The sequence below is a fragment of the Aquarana catesbeiana genome, linkage group LG13 (assembly GCF_042186555.1).
Source record: "Aquarana catesbeiana isolate 2022-GZ linkage group LG13, ASM4218655v1, whole genome shotgun sequence".
Taxonomy (NCBI): Eukaryota; Metazoa; Chordata; class Amphibia; order Anura; family Ranidae; genus Aquarana; species Aquarana catesbeiana.
In genome coordinates, this window is record NC_133336.1 from 200,550,422 (window position 1) to 200,567,183 (window position 16,762).

At 38.7% G+C, this 16,762-nt stretch overlaps 1 protein-coding gene across 1 annotated transcript; it reads right to left on the reverse strand.

The window, feature by feature from the left end:
- Positions 1-507: 507 nt before the first annotated feature.
- LOC141116652 (fibrinogen-like protein 1) lies at positions 508-15,385 on the reverse strand. The gene is made up of 6 exons (XM_073609045.1): positions 15,311-15,385; positions 13,228-13,243; positions 9,117-9,208; positions 7,244-7,364; positions 4,672-4,857; positions 508-803 (listed from the first exon to the last, which is right to left on the reverse strand). The coding sequence occupies exons 1-6, from the start codon at positions 15,383-15,385 to the stop codon at positions 508-510; spliced, it is 786 nt and encodes a 261-aa protein (XP_073465146.1).
- Positions 15,386-16,762: the final 1,377 nt, after the last annotated feature.

Genomic DNA, 16,762 nt, shown 5'->3' on the forward strand with positions numbered 1-16,762 from the left:
CCATGAGCGGGCACAATTTTGAAGCGTGACATGTTGGGTATCAATTTACTCGGTGTAACATTATCTTTTACGATATTTTAAAAAATGGGCTAATTTTACTGTTGTCTTATTTTTTTTATTTAAAAAAGTGTATTTTTTCCCCAAAAATTGCGCTTGTAAGACCGCTGTGCAAATACGGTGTGACGTGAAGTATTGCAACGACCACCATTTCATTCACTAGGGTGTCTGAAATATACACATACATATATATATATATGTTTGGGAGTTCTAAGTAATTTTCTATCAAAAAAAATATTTTAACTTGTAAACACCAAGTTTGAAAAATAGGCTTGGTCCTTAAGTGGGTAAACTTCAGCTTTCAAGCACATACACACAAAAACATTTTTCTAGTTTTGGAGAAAACGAGGAGAGTTTAGAATCTCTGTCAGGTTTTCCCTACTCTATCCAAATCTAAATAAAAATATTGTTATACATACACTTGAAATAAGTACAGAAATAATGTCCCCTCTAGTTGCAAATCACAGACATTGTTGTGGATTTCAGAGATTCGTAAAACCTCCATGTTGGCCAAGACAAAAAAGACGTCTGGTGCAAATGATTTGGTGGTGTGAAGTACTTTCCATTGAGATTGGCCAATCCACAGGCATTGAACCACCAGCCGGATTGCACTCTCTGACTGCAGCTCTTAAATAGCATGTCATCTACATGACATTTCGGAGTGCAGCCATCATGGGAGATATCCTGGGTGCTGAAAGCTCTGCCATACTGATTCTCTGAGGCTAGAGTACCTTTGAATGCATCTCCTACAAGAAGAAATGTTAGAATAGTTAGGTGTTTGGACATTGACCATAACATTATTTTAGTCTCAACTTGAATCTAAACTGGATTGGTCACATCTTAAACATCTGGACATGTATTATAATTAGAACTGGATGGGAGAAGGGGAAAAATTACCTCCTACGCTTAATGAATTTACTGGTACCACGTCCTTTTATATTACATTAACATAAAAAAAAATCCCTTAGAGCCCTTGCACACTGGGGCGGGGGGCGGCGTCGGCAGTAAAACGCTGCTATTATTAGCGGCGTTTTACCGTCGGTATGCGGCCGCTAGCGGGGCGATTTTACCCCCCGCTAGCGGCTGAGAAAGGGTTAAATACCACCGCAAAGCGCCTCTACAGAGGCAGACACATCGGACACTTTTGACACCATTTTGGGACCATTGTCATTTATACAGCGATCGGTGCTATAAAAATGCACTGATTACTGCGTAAATGACACTGGCGGGGAAGGGGTTAACCACTAGGGGGCAATGAAGGGGTTAAGTGCGTCCTAGGGACTGATTCTAATTGTGGGGGGATGGGCTTCCACGCACATGACAGTGATCACTGCTTCCGATGACAAGGAGCAGTGATCTCTGTCATGTCACAAGGCAGAACGGGGAAATGCCTTATTTACATAGGCACTTCCCCATTCTGCGGCTCCGTGACACAATCGCCGGGAGACCAGTAGACATCGAGTCCGCCAGTCCCGCGGGCACGGTCGCGCTTCACATGGTGCGTGCGCCTGCTAGCCCTGCCAATTAAAAGGGATATACAGGTACGCCCCATTTGCTCACCGCTGCCATTGTGCTGACATATATCAGCGTGCATCGGTCGGCAAGTGGTTAAAGTGAATAACTCAACATCAAGTTCAACTATGATCATGTGATCATATCCCCCTTAGGCCCCTTTCACACTGGGGCGGTAGGGGGCGTTGGCGGTAAAACAGCGCTATTTTTAGCGCTGTTTTACCGCAGTATTCGGCCGCTAGCGGTGCCGTTTTAACCCCCCACTGGCGGCCGAAAAAGGGTTAAAACCACTCGTATAGCGCGGCTATAGCCGCGGTATTGCCGCGGTATAGCCGCGCTGTCCCATTGATTTCAATGGGCAGGAGCGGTTTAGGAGCGGTGAATACACCGCTCCTTCACCGCTCCAAAGATGCGGCTGACAGGAGATTTTTTCTTCTCCCGCCAGCGCACCGCTTCAGTGTGAAAGCCCTCAGGCTTTCACACTGAACAAACAGCGGAGGCTGTTTTGGGGCAGTTTGCCCCATCGCACCTGCCCATAGCAGGGCGGGTGCGATGTCAAAACATCACTTCCGCCCATACGTCTTAAAGGGCCATTTTTTTGTTGTCATTTTTTCAAATGACAATTTTTTTTTTTTATTGCATTTAAGTCCAAATATGAGATCTGAGGACTTTTTGACCCCAGATCTCATATTTAAGAGGACCTGTCATGCTTTTTTCTATTATAAGGGATGTTTACATTCCTTGTAATAGAAATAAAAGTGACCCAATTTAAAAAAAAAAAAAAAAAAAAAACAGTGTAAAAATAAATAAAATCAAGTAAAATAAATAAGAAAAAAATTTATTTTTTAAAGCGCCCTGTCCCGACGAGCTCGCTCGCAGAAGCTAACGCATACGCGAGTAGCGCCTGCATATGAAAACGGTGGTCAAACCACACATGTGAGGTATCGCCGCAATCGTTAGAGCGAGAGCAATAATTCTAGCCCTAGACCTCCTCTGTAACACAAAACATGCAACCTGTAGAATTTTATAAATTCTATGGAGATTTTTAAGGGTAAAAGTTTGACGCCATTCCACGAGCGGGCGCAATTTTGAAGCGTGACATGTTGGGTATTAATTTACTCAGCGTAACATTATCTTTCACAATATAAAAAAAAAATTGGGCTAACTTAATTGTTGTCTTATTTTTTTATTCAAAAAAAGTGAATTTTTTCCGAAAAAAAGTGCGCTTGTAAGACCGCTGCACAAATACGGTGTGACAAAAAGTATTGCAATGACTGCCATTTTATTCTCTAGGGTGTTGGGAAAAATGTATAATGTTTGGGGGGTTCTAAGGAACTTTCTAGCAAAAAAACTTGTTTTTAACTTGTAAACACCAAGTCTAAAAAAGAGGCTCGGTCAGTGAAAAATAATGCTTCACATCAGTGGGAGACATACTGTACATATTGCCCTAGGGACCAGAAAAAGGCAAGCAAATTTGCACAGTTTGGAGACCACTGGCCTAGAGCATGTTTCTTAATTTCAGCTTCATATGAGTCTATAGAGAATTCTTCAACACTTCCTGTTGTGTTGAAGGGACAGGAAGTGTAAGGTAGACATGTGCAAAACGAAAAAATGTGTTTAGTTTTGATCCGTTAGTTACATAAATTTGTTTAGTTAAATTAGTTTAATTCATTTCATTTGCTTTCGGAATTAATTTTGTTTATTCAAATGCAAATCAAATTGAATTTTTTTAATTCCATTGGAATTGCACTCGAATCGAATTTCATTCAAAATCAAATTTATTCTATTCTAAATTCGAATTTTGGAAGATGGCTATATACTTTCTATTCCATTCTATTCTATTGTTTTTTTCTGATCTATTTTTTTATTTTCTATTCTGTTCTTTTCTTTTCTATTATATTCAGTTTTTTTCTATTCTATTTGAATTCAAATTTATTCTATTTGAAATTCGAATTTTGGAAGATGGTTATATTCTATTTTTTATTCTATTCTATTCAATTCCTTTATTTTCTATTCTATTTTTATTTTATTCTGTTCTTTTTTTTCTATTCTATTTTGTTCTGTTTACTCTTTTATATTGTATCCTTTTTTTGTTCTATTCTTTTCTATTCTATTCTTTTATTTTATATTCTGTTATGTTTTACTCTATTATAGTCTATTCTTTTATATTCTATTCTATTATATTTGTTTCTATTATTTTCCTTTTTTTTCTATTTTTTTATTTTCCATTCTGTTCTTTTCTTATCTAATATATTCTATTTTTTCTATTCTATTTGAATTCAAATTTATTCTGTTCAAAATTCTAATTTATTTTATTTCTAAATTTGAATTTTGGAAAAAATGTATATTGTTATATTCTTTCTATTCTAATCTATTGTTTATGATATTTTATTCTTTTCTATTCTATTTGAATTAAAATTTTATTCTATTTGAAATTCGAATTTCAGAAGATGGTTATATTCTTTCAATTTTATTTTTTATTCTATTATATTCCTTTATTTTCTATTTTATTTTTATTTTATTCTGTTCTTTTATTTTCTATTCTATTTTGTTCTGTTTTACTTTATTCTTTTATTTTATATTCTATCCTTTTTTTTCTAATCTATTTTTTTTTTCTATTCTATTCTTCTTTTTTATATCCTGTTCTGTTTTACTCTATTATATTCTTTTCTATAATATTCCTTTCTTTTTTCTTTTCTATTTTATTCTCTTCGGAAATTCAAATTCAGTTAGAAAACTATTCAAATTCCATTTGAAAATCATTCAAATTTCGTCCGAAATTTTGATTCGTTATTTCAATTTCTTTGAATTTGGATACCTGTGAATAACATAAAATTTGTCCAAATTTTAATTCTTAAGGAAACGAACTGCACATGTCTAGTGTAAGGAAATCTTCCTAATGGAACACAGATAAAATATAAAGTTGGCTAGGGATTTACTTTTTCCCTCTTCTTAAAAAATGGCTTCCATCTCAAGTTGAATTCCATCCGTCCAGTTGCTATTTATTACTGTTTTTTTTCTACTGATATTGTGTTCTACTTCTTATTCCATTTTAGCCTGAATACACCTGAAAAAAAGGAAACTGAAACCTTGGGCACTTACCGGCTGTGCCTGAGTATTTTCCTACTGTTAGTGGATAGAATGTGGAGTTGGGGCCGATGTTGAAGGTGTCATATTGTGCATAGGCTGTGGCATTGGAAAAGTCTTGTAGGTTAATACGTAGTTTACATTGTCTGTTCTTCTGGTTAGTCAGGATGTTCATATTTTTCAGTCCCAACCAATGCTCACCTGCGTAAATAATAAATTAACAATAACAATAGAAAAAAAACAATAAAAAAGATTGCAAATAAACAAACTCCAACTGCAAAATAAATAGAAACAAAAATGTTTTTAAGTAAAGTTGTGAAAGGTTAGAACCCCTGCCAGTGTTTTATTGCTAAATAAATCCAACCACACACCACATGGTGTTTGAATTAACGAAAACCCATTTAACAAATTTTTCACAAAATTCAAAAATTTGAAAATTAGAAAATGAGAAAATCAAAAATGCGGAAATCCGCAAAGAAGAACGAAAATCTGAAAATTACATCAAAAGCCGAATTCGGAACTAAACGAACTGCACATGTCTACGACATCCCTGTGAGATTATTGAGTGTGTTTGACTGCCATTGAGGGTAAGGGTCAGTGTGGGCTTTCCTCTCCTCGGTGGAGGACTTCTACAGCATTTTGTGTGTGTGAAAAACGCACCGGTTGGACTCCACTCTCCGGAATTTTTGCATCGTATTTCATAAGGACTTTACTCTTATTTGTCTATTGGAAAGCGCTGCATCCATTATATTATACTTTGCGTTTTATTGCTGTCTATGTCCCTGTTGCCGATTTTCCCTCAGTTCCTATGACCATGACAGTAAGTGGGGAAAATTGTCCCAGTCCTCCCCTGGTGGAGGAGACTCTAATACTTTCCCATGGGGGGGGACTGGGAACCTTTGGCCTGCGGCGCAAACACAATCAATTAGCCTTTTCATTGTTGGAACAGATTTCTGTAGAATAAGGAAAGTCTCCCATGCAGAGTGTGTCATGGTGCCCACGCCGATTGGTGGGCATGGTAAAAGTTGGGTGTCCTTGAAGGTTTATTGAGAGCAGTACCGATCCTGACCTCCCTGGTGCCCTAAGCAAAATTCTGCTAAGGGGCCCTCTACCTGACCCGTGATGCCGTGAGCTATGTAAACCATTTGCCATTGCCACACAGTCACACCTGACAGAGTCTCCCCCTACTTCAGGGTCCCCAGAGAGCCTCCCCTTACATCAGGGTCCCCAGAAAGCCCCTCCTTACATCAGGGTCCCCAGAGAGCCCCCTTACATCAGTGTCCTCAGAGAGCCCCTCCTTACACCAGGGTCCCCAGAGAGCCCCCCCTTACATTGGGGTACCCAGAGAGCCTCTCCTTACTCCAGGGTCCCCAGAGAGCCCCTCCTTACATCAGGGTCCCCAGAGAGCCCCCTTACACCAGGGTCCCAAGAGAGCCTCCCCTTACATTAGTGTCCCCAGAGAGCCCCCCCTTACATCAGTGTCCCCAGAGGGCCCCCTCTTACATTAGTGTCCCCAGAGGGCCCCGTCCTTACATTAGTGTCCCCAGAGAGCCCCCTTTTTCCATTAGTGACCCCAGAAAGCCCCCCCTCTTACATCAGGGTCCCAAAACAGCTGACTCCCCCTTGCAGAGGTTCCCCTGCACCTGGCTGGTGGAGGTGGGAGGCAGTGATCGGCAGCTCTATGGTGTCCACAGGCAGAGGGACAGGCATCTCCCTGGGGTTAGTAGTTCTATCTCCTAATGTATACAGCGGACCCAGGCATCAGCAACAGTGTTCAAGCAGAGTGAAAGTGAAACGGATACCTGCCCGGGTCAGAGGCCCCTCCCTCCTCCTCTCCACTGTATACACTGACACTCGAGAGAGTACTACAAGCCCCAGGGAAATCCCGCCGCCCACACAGGCACCATAGAGCTGCCGATCACCGCCTTTCACCTCCTCCCACCTCTCTCCACTGCACTCTAAATGGCCAGCCAGAGGTGCAGGGGGGATGCTGGGTCTTGGGGGGCCCCCCCACAGCGGTATAACGGAAGGGCCCAGACCCCTAAAGTTCTGCCACTGGATGTTGTAAACATTAATTGACGCGCTATGACACGAGGGGGAGGCGGGGCCTCGAGTAATTTGCGGGGCCCTACGCAGCTTGCGTAGTGAGCATATAGGGCGGATCAGCTCTGATTGAGAGACAGCCTTGCAAGTTTTTCCACCATTAGCTTTCCAGCTCTCAGCTTTCCACCAATAGCTTTCCAGCTCTCAACATTCATTTACATAACATCTCAAAGCCGCAAAGGATTTTGGTGCTGGAAGATTTCCTTCTGAGGGATGTTGTGCTTCAAGTCTGAATACGGAGTGGGTAGCTGTATTATGCCCAGCATGTGTTTCCTTGGATTAAGCTCAAATTGATGTCTGAATGGTGAAGCATATACACTTAGGGGCTAACCAGCTCAACATATCTTCTTAGTACTGGCCCAGGGGTAAATGTCCCCCCAGCCCAATCCACCCCTGTGCCTCACTCCATCCAAAACAAGCAAAAAAAGTTTTGGCTGCATTCAATATAAAAGTAATTATACAGACAGTACAGTTGACTGCTTACCGCTGACATTTCCAAATCCTTGTTCATAGCTGCTCCATGTTCTATTGAAAGTTACTCCATTTAACCCATTACGAAACTGTATACGAGTCCACCCACCGCTCTTTGTTATTTCACAGTAAACCTGCAGGGGGAGCAAAAAGCATCTATTGTAATGGTGTTATAAACCAGTTCACGGAGTATGGAAAATTTACAAGAATACGAATATATATATATATACATTGCAACCTTGGATTACGAGCATAATTCGTTCCAGGAGAATGCCTGCAATCCAAAGAGCTCGCATATCAAAGCGAGTTTCCCCATAGAAGTCAATGGAAACAAAGATAATTTGTTCTGCATTGACTTCTATTGCATGCAATACCGCATGTGGCCAGAGGTGGGTGGGGGGCGCCGGAGAGACAGCTCGGATGCACTTCAGAAACCCTCGGAAAGACTCATAAACACTCGGGAACAGAGTATTTCCGAACGGCTCCGAGTTTCATCAGTGCCCCTGCACCCCTGGCCAAATGTGGTACTGCACACCACAGAGGCTTGAATCCTGCTCGTTTTGTGAGACAACGCTCGCAAACCGAGTCAGGATTTTTTTTAAATAATAGCTCGTATTGCGAAAAGCTCGTTAAACGCGTTACTCGCGATTCCGGGGTTCCACTGTATATATATATATATATATATATATATATATTATTATTATACAGGATTTATATAGCGCCAACAGATTGTGCAGCGCTTTACAACATGGGGGCAGTCAGTACACTTACAATACAATTCAATGCAGAAGGGATCAGAGGGCCCTGCTCATTAGAGCTTACAATCTAGAAGAGAGGGTCAAGTGGAACAAAAGGTGGTAACTGTGGCAGGTGATCAGATGGAGAAAATAGACATACAGTTGTTAGGTGTGGGTAGGATAGGCTTTTCTGAAGAGAAGGGTTTTCTGGGATTGTCTAAAAGCTAATAGAGTAGGTGATAATTGGACAGATTGGGGTAAGGAGTTCCATAGGATTGGAGAGGCTCTGGAAAAGTCCTGGAAGTGAGCATGGAAGGAGGTGATGAGGGAGCTAGAGAGCAGGAGGTCTCTAACGAAGAGAACAATTAGGTTGGCATTTTGAGACTAGGTTAGTGATGTAGCTGGGGGCTAAGTTGTGGATGGCATTGTAAGTAGTTGTTAGTATTTTGAATTGAATTTGTTGAGTGAGTGGAAGCCAGTGGAGGGATTGGCAGAGAGGAGTAGCAGACACACCGGCAACTTTATTAGGTACACCTGTTCAATTGCTTGGTAACACAAATTGCTAATTGGCCAATCACATAACTCAATGCATTTAGGCATCTAGACGTGGTGAAGATGCCTTGCTGAAGTTCAAACCGAGCATCAGAATGGGGAAGAAAAGGGATTTAAGTGACTTTGAATGTGGCATGGCTGTTGGTGCCAGATGGGCTGGTCTGAGTATTTCAAAAACTGCTGATCTACTGGGATCATCTTACTACTGGTTTCTTGAACATGGCAATGAGGTCTCTGTACTCCAATTGCCTTCACAGTCACCAGATCTCAATCTAATAGAGCACCTTTGAGATGTGGTGGAAAGGGAGATTGGCATCATGGATGTGCAGCCGACAAATCTGCAGCAAACGTGTGATGTCATCATGTCACTATGGACCAAAACTACCAGGGGAATGTTTTAAACACCTTGTTGAATCTATGCCATGAAGAATGAAGGCAGTTCTGAAGGCAAAAGGTGGTCCAACCTGGTACTAGCAAGGTGTACCTAATAAGCGACTCCAGTCTTCTTGATCCCATTTCTCTCTTGCTCTATATCTCCTTTACTTTCCTCCACCTATACATTTCTTCTAGACACTCAAAGAGGTCTTGTTGTCTTACCTGAAAAGGGGAATTCGCTCCATCTGGTTTGATTAGATAGACTCCAAAAGCTGCTTTCTTGTTTTTCTGCCATATACTGGAGCAATCACGTCCTACAAAACAAGGTAAAAATATTAATTATAACCATAGTTGTAGTTTAGCTACAAAAGAACTAAAATCTTAATTGCCCTCTTACATTTTGCATTTTTAAGGCAGAGCCCCCGTTTTTCATATATCATTTTTAATCACATTACATAAAAGAATAATGTAATTGCTGTGGACACTAACCATTTTACATAAACTTTTAATAAAATATTCCACTTTTAATGAATTTTATAAAATTGCTTCATCAATCAACCTAATAAAATGTCCCAGGACCTTTATTCTCTTCGTAAACAAATGGCCAGGATAATTCTTTTTCCGGAAACTCATTTTTGCTCTGATAATTTACCCACTTTGCATAATAAGTATTGCCCTGCATGGATTCACAGTACATTTTCCCAGTCCAAGTCCCATGGAGTATCTGTAGCACTGTAGAAGTCTCTCCCCCATCAAATTAAAGACCCAAAAAAATGGAGGTCCAGTATCTGTTCCTGAAGATCCTGCTTGGCGGTAAGAAATACACAAGCGCCAATGTATACCTTTCCAACTATGACAAACTCCCTACTGGTTGCCATACCCTAAAGGATTTAATGGACTTTGCGAACAGTGGCATATTATTTGGGGCAAATTTAATGTGATACTTAGCCCAGACATACACTATATTATCAAAGGTATCGGGATGCCTACCTTTACACACACATGAACTTTAATGGCATCCCAGTCTTAGTCCGTAGGGTTCAATATTGAGTTGGCCCACCCTTTGTAGCTATAACAGCTTCATCTCTTCTGGGAATACTGTCCACAAGGTTTAGGAGTGTGTCTATGTGAATGTTTGACCATTTTTCCAGAAGTGCATTTGTGAGGTCAGGCACTGATGTTGGACAAGAAGGACTGGCTCGCGGTATCCACTCTAATTCATCCAAATGTGTTCTATCGGGTTGAGGTCAGGACTCTGTGCAGGCCAGCAAGTTCCTCCACCCCAAACTTGCTCATCCATGTCTTTATTTACCTTGCTTTGTGCACTGGTCCAAATCATTTGGAGGAGGGGGATTATGGTGTGTGGTTGTTTTTCAGGGGTTGGGCTTGTCCCCTTAGTTCCAGTGAAGGGAATTCTTAGGGTGTTAGCATACCAAGATATTTTGGACAATTTCATGCTCCCAACTTTGTGGGAACAGTTTGGGGATGGCCCCTTTCTGTTCCAATGTGACTGTGCACAAAGCAAGGTCCATAAAGACATGGATGAGCGAGTTTGGGGTGGAGGAACTTGACTGACCTCAACCCGATATAACACCTTTGGGATGAATTAGAGAGGAAACTGCGAGCCAGGCCTTCTCGTCCAACATCTGTACCTGACCCCACGAATGCTCTTCTGGAAGAATTATCAATCATTCCCATAGACACACTCCTAAACCTAGTGGACGGCCTTCCCAGAAGAGTTGAAGCTGTTATAGCTGCAAAGGGTGGGCCAACTCAATATTGAACTCTACGGACTAAGACTGGGCTGCCATTAAAGTTCAAGGCAGGCGTCCCAATACTTTTGGTAATATTGTGTAGATACAACAACATCCAAGGGATCCCAAACCAAGGCCCAACTTGATGGGTTCAAATGTTTCCTGTTACAACATCAATAGGGTGATATCAGGAAGGTATTACATTGTAACAAGAACAACTATTCCTTTTATTCACCTGTTCATAACACATACCATAGATTGGACTTCTTTTTTATCAGTCAGTACACACTGGCTCTTTCTCCTGATTCAATTAGGGGCCAATTTATTTGGTCAGACCATGCCCCGGTGTTCCTTTTATTAACCCTACCAGAACTTCAGGAACAATCATGGTCCTGGATGCTAAATTAAAAATATCTTATATGATAAGCCCTGCATCACAGACACCATTAAAACAATATTAGAATTTACATTAGATTACATGATTGATCTGACCCCCCCTCTCCCTTTCTACTCAGTGGGATATTTTCAAATGCGCACTTTATCAAACATTGCACATGTCTAAAAAAAAAAAAGAGCAGACCCTAGGACCACTTTTTTGCAGTGAATTGTGGATTTGGAAGCTCTACATATAAAAATGTAAATGACAAATGTGTGATAGTGCTGCCCAATGAATTCAATCCTGAATAAGTTGGACATAAACTTTTAAATAACTAAAAATACACAAATCATTGATATAATAAAGTGCAGGTGCTAACATTCAATTGCACGGTGATTATCATCGCTTTCTTATAAGTTCACCCCGCGTGAAGCCACGTGCGACGGTACCGTAGCGTGTAGAGGCGGAGCCTGGCGGTGGGAGCACTTTTATAGAATACGTGAGACCTGTTGGACTTTAATTATATGCTATGTTTTATCTCAATAAATGTGAGTGCATTGTATGAAGCTGGGGTTGTGCGTTTTTTTTTTTTTTCAGTTAATTAACCCAAGTACTACACTATTGGTAGCATTTTTTTTTCTTCTTCTGTTGCCTTGTGAACAGTGTGGAGCCACTTTAGAAGGGGATCTCATATATGCTTATCTGACCCCTCGTGGGTCTAAGATGGAGGTGAGCATGCACTGCATCTGGTGAATGGAACATAGGCTATGGAGTGGAGAATTTTTGAAGCACATTATAGAATAAGAGACTTTTTTTGTATGTACTACTCACAAGAAGAATTATTACTGGAGTAATATTTCAAGTGGACTTTTCTTGTTTTCTTTGTTTTGTTTTGTTTTTTCCACATTCATTGCATTACCAGCACTTGTTCTATTGAACATTAGCACCTGCACTTTATTATCTTAATGATTTGTGTGTTTTTAGTTATTTAATGGTTTATGTGCAAATTATTGAGGATCTAATTTTTTGGGCGGCGCCACCACACAATTTATCCTTTACATTTGCTGTGGCTGTGGGAACACATTAGGTGATAGCAGCAGCCATACAATTTCTATACCACTAGGTGGCAGCGCGCAACCATTTTGAGTTCTTCTACAGTAATACCTTTTTTTTTTATATAAATCTTTTTATTCATTTTCATAACAGACAAACAAACCAAAAAACAACAAGACATGATACACACTGAACCAAAAATATAATAATACTATTTCAAAATCCAGTATATCAATTATTAATCCAGAAAAGGTAAAAAAAAAAAAAAAAAGAAAAAAAAGAAGCAAACGATTTTTAAAATAAACATTAATTCCTACTTTCCCCAATAACCCACAACATCACTCATATGGGAGCATACCTATATTATATATATCTATCTATATCTATCTATCTATCTATCTATCTATCTATCTATCTATCTATCTATCTATCTATCTATAGATATATATATATCTATAGATATATATATATCTATATCTATATCTATAGATATAGATATATCTATATCTATATCTATATCTATATCTATATCTATATCTATAGATATATATATATATATCTATAGATAGATATATACAGTAATACCTTGGATTACGAGCATAATTTGTTCCAGAAGAATGATTGTAATCCCATGCACTCGTATATTAAAGCCAGTTTCCCCTTAGGAAATAATGGAAACTCAGATAATCCTTCCACAGCCACTGTTTGTCTATGCAGTACTGCATGTGGCCAGAGGTGTGGGGTGCCGGAGACACTCGTAAACACTCAGGGACGCTCGGAGACCATTCGGAGATGCTCGGAGACACTCAGAGATGCTCAGAGACACTCGGGAATGAGTGTTTCCGGAGACACTCGGGAACCGAGTGTCTCCGGGTGTCTCCGAGTGGCTCCAATTGGCTCTGAGCAGCTCCAAATTATCTCCAAGCGTCACCCCTGGCCAAATGCAGTACTGCCCACCCCAGCGGCTTGAACCCTGTTCGTCTTGTGAGACAACGCTCACAAAGCGAGTCAGGATTTTTTTTTTTAAATAGCTACTCTCAATCCGAGGTTCCATTGTACATAAAATTTTTTTTTTAAATCTCTCTTCCCAGATATTTTAACCACCATATCCAAATAGACTTTTACTGAGTGACTAAAGATTTTATCTTACCTTGAATTACTTGTTTCTTTGGAAATAAAAAAAAAGAAAAAAAAATTATTAAACATTCTTATACTGTTATAATAAAGCCCAAATGTTTGCAGTGTAAAAGGATTCCTGAAATACTCAACATTTAAATAAAACACTATCAATAAAGAATAACTGAAAAAAAACAACACAATATTAGAGGTGCACCGAATGTAAATTTTGGTCCCGAAACTGAAACCTGAAAATGCAGGATGCACTTGACCGAAAACTGAAACCGGAAATATATATTTTTCTGTATAATTGTATTATATTCGACTTTTTAATTAATATCATAAATTTTATTTATTTGTGGTCTTTATCGGTACCTTTAGCGCAAGAAAAGCTCAAGAAAACACACTGGTCTGCTGTGCTTCCATTGTTAAAAATCTTGCTTGCTGCAGTTAAAAAAAAAAAAATTACACCAAAAATTCACCTCCCCATTGAAATGCATTGAAAACGCAGCAAGAACACATCAATAATGAAACTATGTTAAGTTTTTGATGCGGTTTTTGCGTCACATGATCTATGAAAATCCCACCATTTGCACACTAAAATTGTGGTTAAAAATGTGCCAAAATCACGGTAAAATCGCCGCAAAATCGCATGTGTTTCTCGGTGTCATTACCGTCACCTTTTTTTCTTTATTGGCAAAATGCCGAAAACACAATTTTCGGCCGATATGTTTCAGCTGACGAAATTTCTCTGCACCTCTACACAATACATATTATAAAAATGTACTATAAATAAAGTGTAACTGCTTAAAACTGCAGTAAAATATATATATTTTTTAATAAATACATGAACGTATTTTACATGTTTGTCTAAAAGTAAAAACATTTTACCCATATAAGAAAGTTGAAAGTGACTTTACAAACCTGTGATTGAAATCCTTGAAAACACAAAGTTACTACTAAAATACAGCCGAATAGTCTGTAGTCTGCCATACTTTCGCCTTGAAAAAATAGAATGAAAAAAAAAAAAAGAGAGAATAGAATACATATTATTATAAAATGTAATACTACATAGTTAAGCATTAATCTACCCAACAAAGTCTTATGCTGCATACACACGGTCGGAATTTCCATCAAAAAAAGTGTGATGGGAGGTTTTGGTCGGATATTCTGACTGTGTGTTTGCTCCATCCAACTTTTTCTGTCTGAATTTCCGCCAGCAAAAGATTGAGAGCAGGTTCTCTATTTTTCTGACGGAAAAAGTTCTTGGCTGAAATTCCGATTCCAATTCCGATCGTCTGTATGCAATTCCGACTCACAAAAAAACACGCATGCTGGGAAGCATTGAACCTAATTTTCCCGGCTTGTCGTGGTGTTGTACGTCACCGCGTTCTTGATGGTCGAAAGTTCAGAGAACTTTTGTGTGACCGTGTGTATGCAAGCCAAGCTTGAGCGGCATTCCATCGGAAAAACCATCCAAGATTTTTCAGACGGAAATTCAGCTCGTGTGTACGGGGCATTAGAAAAAATAAATTGATAAAGTAAAAAAGAAGTATGGGAATTTTAAAAAATAAACATTTATACTCATCTAGATGGATGCAGCATCTGACCCTGCCAGCTCTAAAGCTGAGAACCGAGCGACCACATGACCGCTGATTACTCGGTCCTAGGTCTTCACTGAACAGAAAGCCGTAGATTGTCAGTCTACTCTGCTCCCCTCAGTGCTCATCACAATGCTGGGTTGTGGAAGGAAGCAGTTGGCTCAAGCTGAGAGGCTGAACCAGATGCCAGTCTGGGTGGATCTGGGTGGATCCCAACAATAAAGTCAAGATCTCTCCAGATTCCGGGACTGGCTCAGTGATGGCAGCCAACAGTGGGCGTTAGCCCACCATGGGCTGAATACGGTCACAGAAGAACAGAACTGAGTGCACTCCTGTGACCCACAAGAGAAAAAGGACCAAATTAGCTTTGGTCCTACCTCTCCTTTAATTTTAATGTTACAACATTTTTTAATATTTACAGAAAATATTATTTTTAACAATGAACTCAACAAAATGAGCAAAGAAGATATAAACAGATACAGCAACATATACAGATACAGCCACATAAATTCTTACCTTCCAGAAAATATTTTTTGTAGTTCCTTTCAGTTGTCCTTTTTCTCCTTCTCCTCCTTCTCCTTTCAGAGTCATCCTTTTATATCACTCTAGGCTAACAATGAAGATTAACAACAACCAACGAGGTGACTGAATTAATCTGGTGTGTCCAGCTAGAAAACCTTGAATCTGATAAGAACATGCATTTAGATTTAACTAATGTGTCACAACAATGGACTGATCAGGATCTGTTTTTACTAAATGTGTGGATTTTATCAATTAACAATTTATCAATCATTATGTTTTCTATTGCGTTTCCATCAGATTTAAAGAATGAAACTATGACGCACAATAAAATTCTGATCTGCCATTGCTTTATTATATACTGTGAGTTTACATATTTACAATATTTTTGTTATTAAGCTTTATATTTTGTATCCATCAAATAGAATCTGAGAAAAATAAGGAAAGACATTATTTGTTAATGACATGTTTGATATAATTTATGATTATTTGTAAAGAACAATTTACATAATATAAAATGAAAATATCAATTCTGTCGTAAAATTGTATCGTCTAGTTTTAGATAATCGTGTACATTTAGTTTTTCCAACATTTGGGTTTACACATTTTTTTTGGTGAATTTGATTTAATTAAATATTGTTAAAAGGAACGAATACCAAGCATAATAATACTGTAATATAACATGAAAATATAAATTCTGTCATAAAATTGTATCGTCTAATTTTAGATAATTGTGTGCATTTAGTTTTTCCAACATTTGGGTCTACACAATTTTTTTGTGAATTCGATTTCATTAAATATTGTTTAAAAGGAACGAAAACCAAATATGATAAAAAATAATATATTTTAGACATGTGCATGACGAAAAAAAAATGTGTTCTGTTTCATTTTGATTCATTAATCTAGTTATTTTGTTTAGTTAAAGTCAGTTGATTCATTCAATTCGTATTTGGAATTTTCAAATTTTCTTCGAATTCACAGTTTTTTTCCCAATTCGAAACGTTCAAATTCGATACATTTTCCAATCGGTCGAAACTAAAATGTTATATTGTTTTCGATTCAAATGCAGCAAAGTGAATAAACAAAAGAAACATCTTCATCAAATGATTAGAATGACTCTTTAAATCGCCTTTGGCTTAATAAAAAACAGCATTATTTGGAAATGGTACTGTAATAAAACACACAGTCCTTGATTTCAGCAAAATGTGTAGTGAGAATTCGATTGGAGTTCAATGTAAAATTTGATTTGAATTTCCAAAATTCGGACAAATTTCGTTACGTTTTTCTGAGCGTTTGGTAAAATTAGTTTATATTGTAATTCTGGTATTCGGATATATCTGAATCTCCGAATAACGAAAAATTTGTCCGAATATTAATTCGGAACGAAACAAACTGCACATGTCTAATATATTTATTATTATTATAATTCAGGGCTGGGGAAATTAAAGA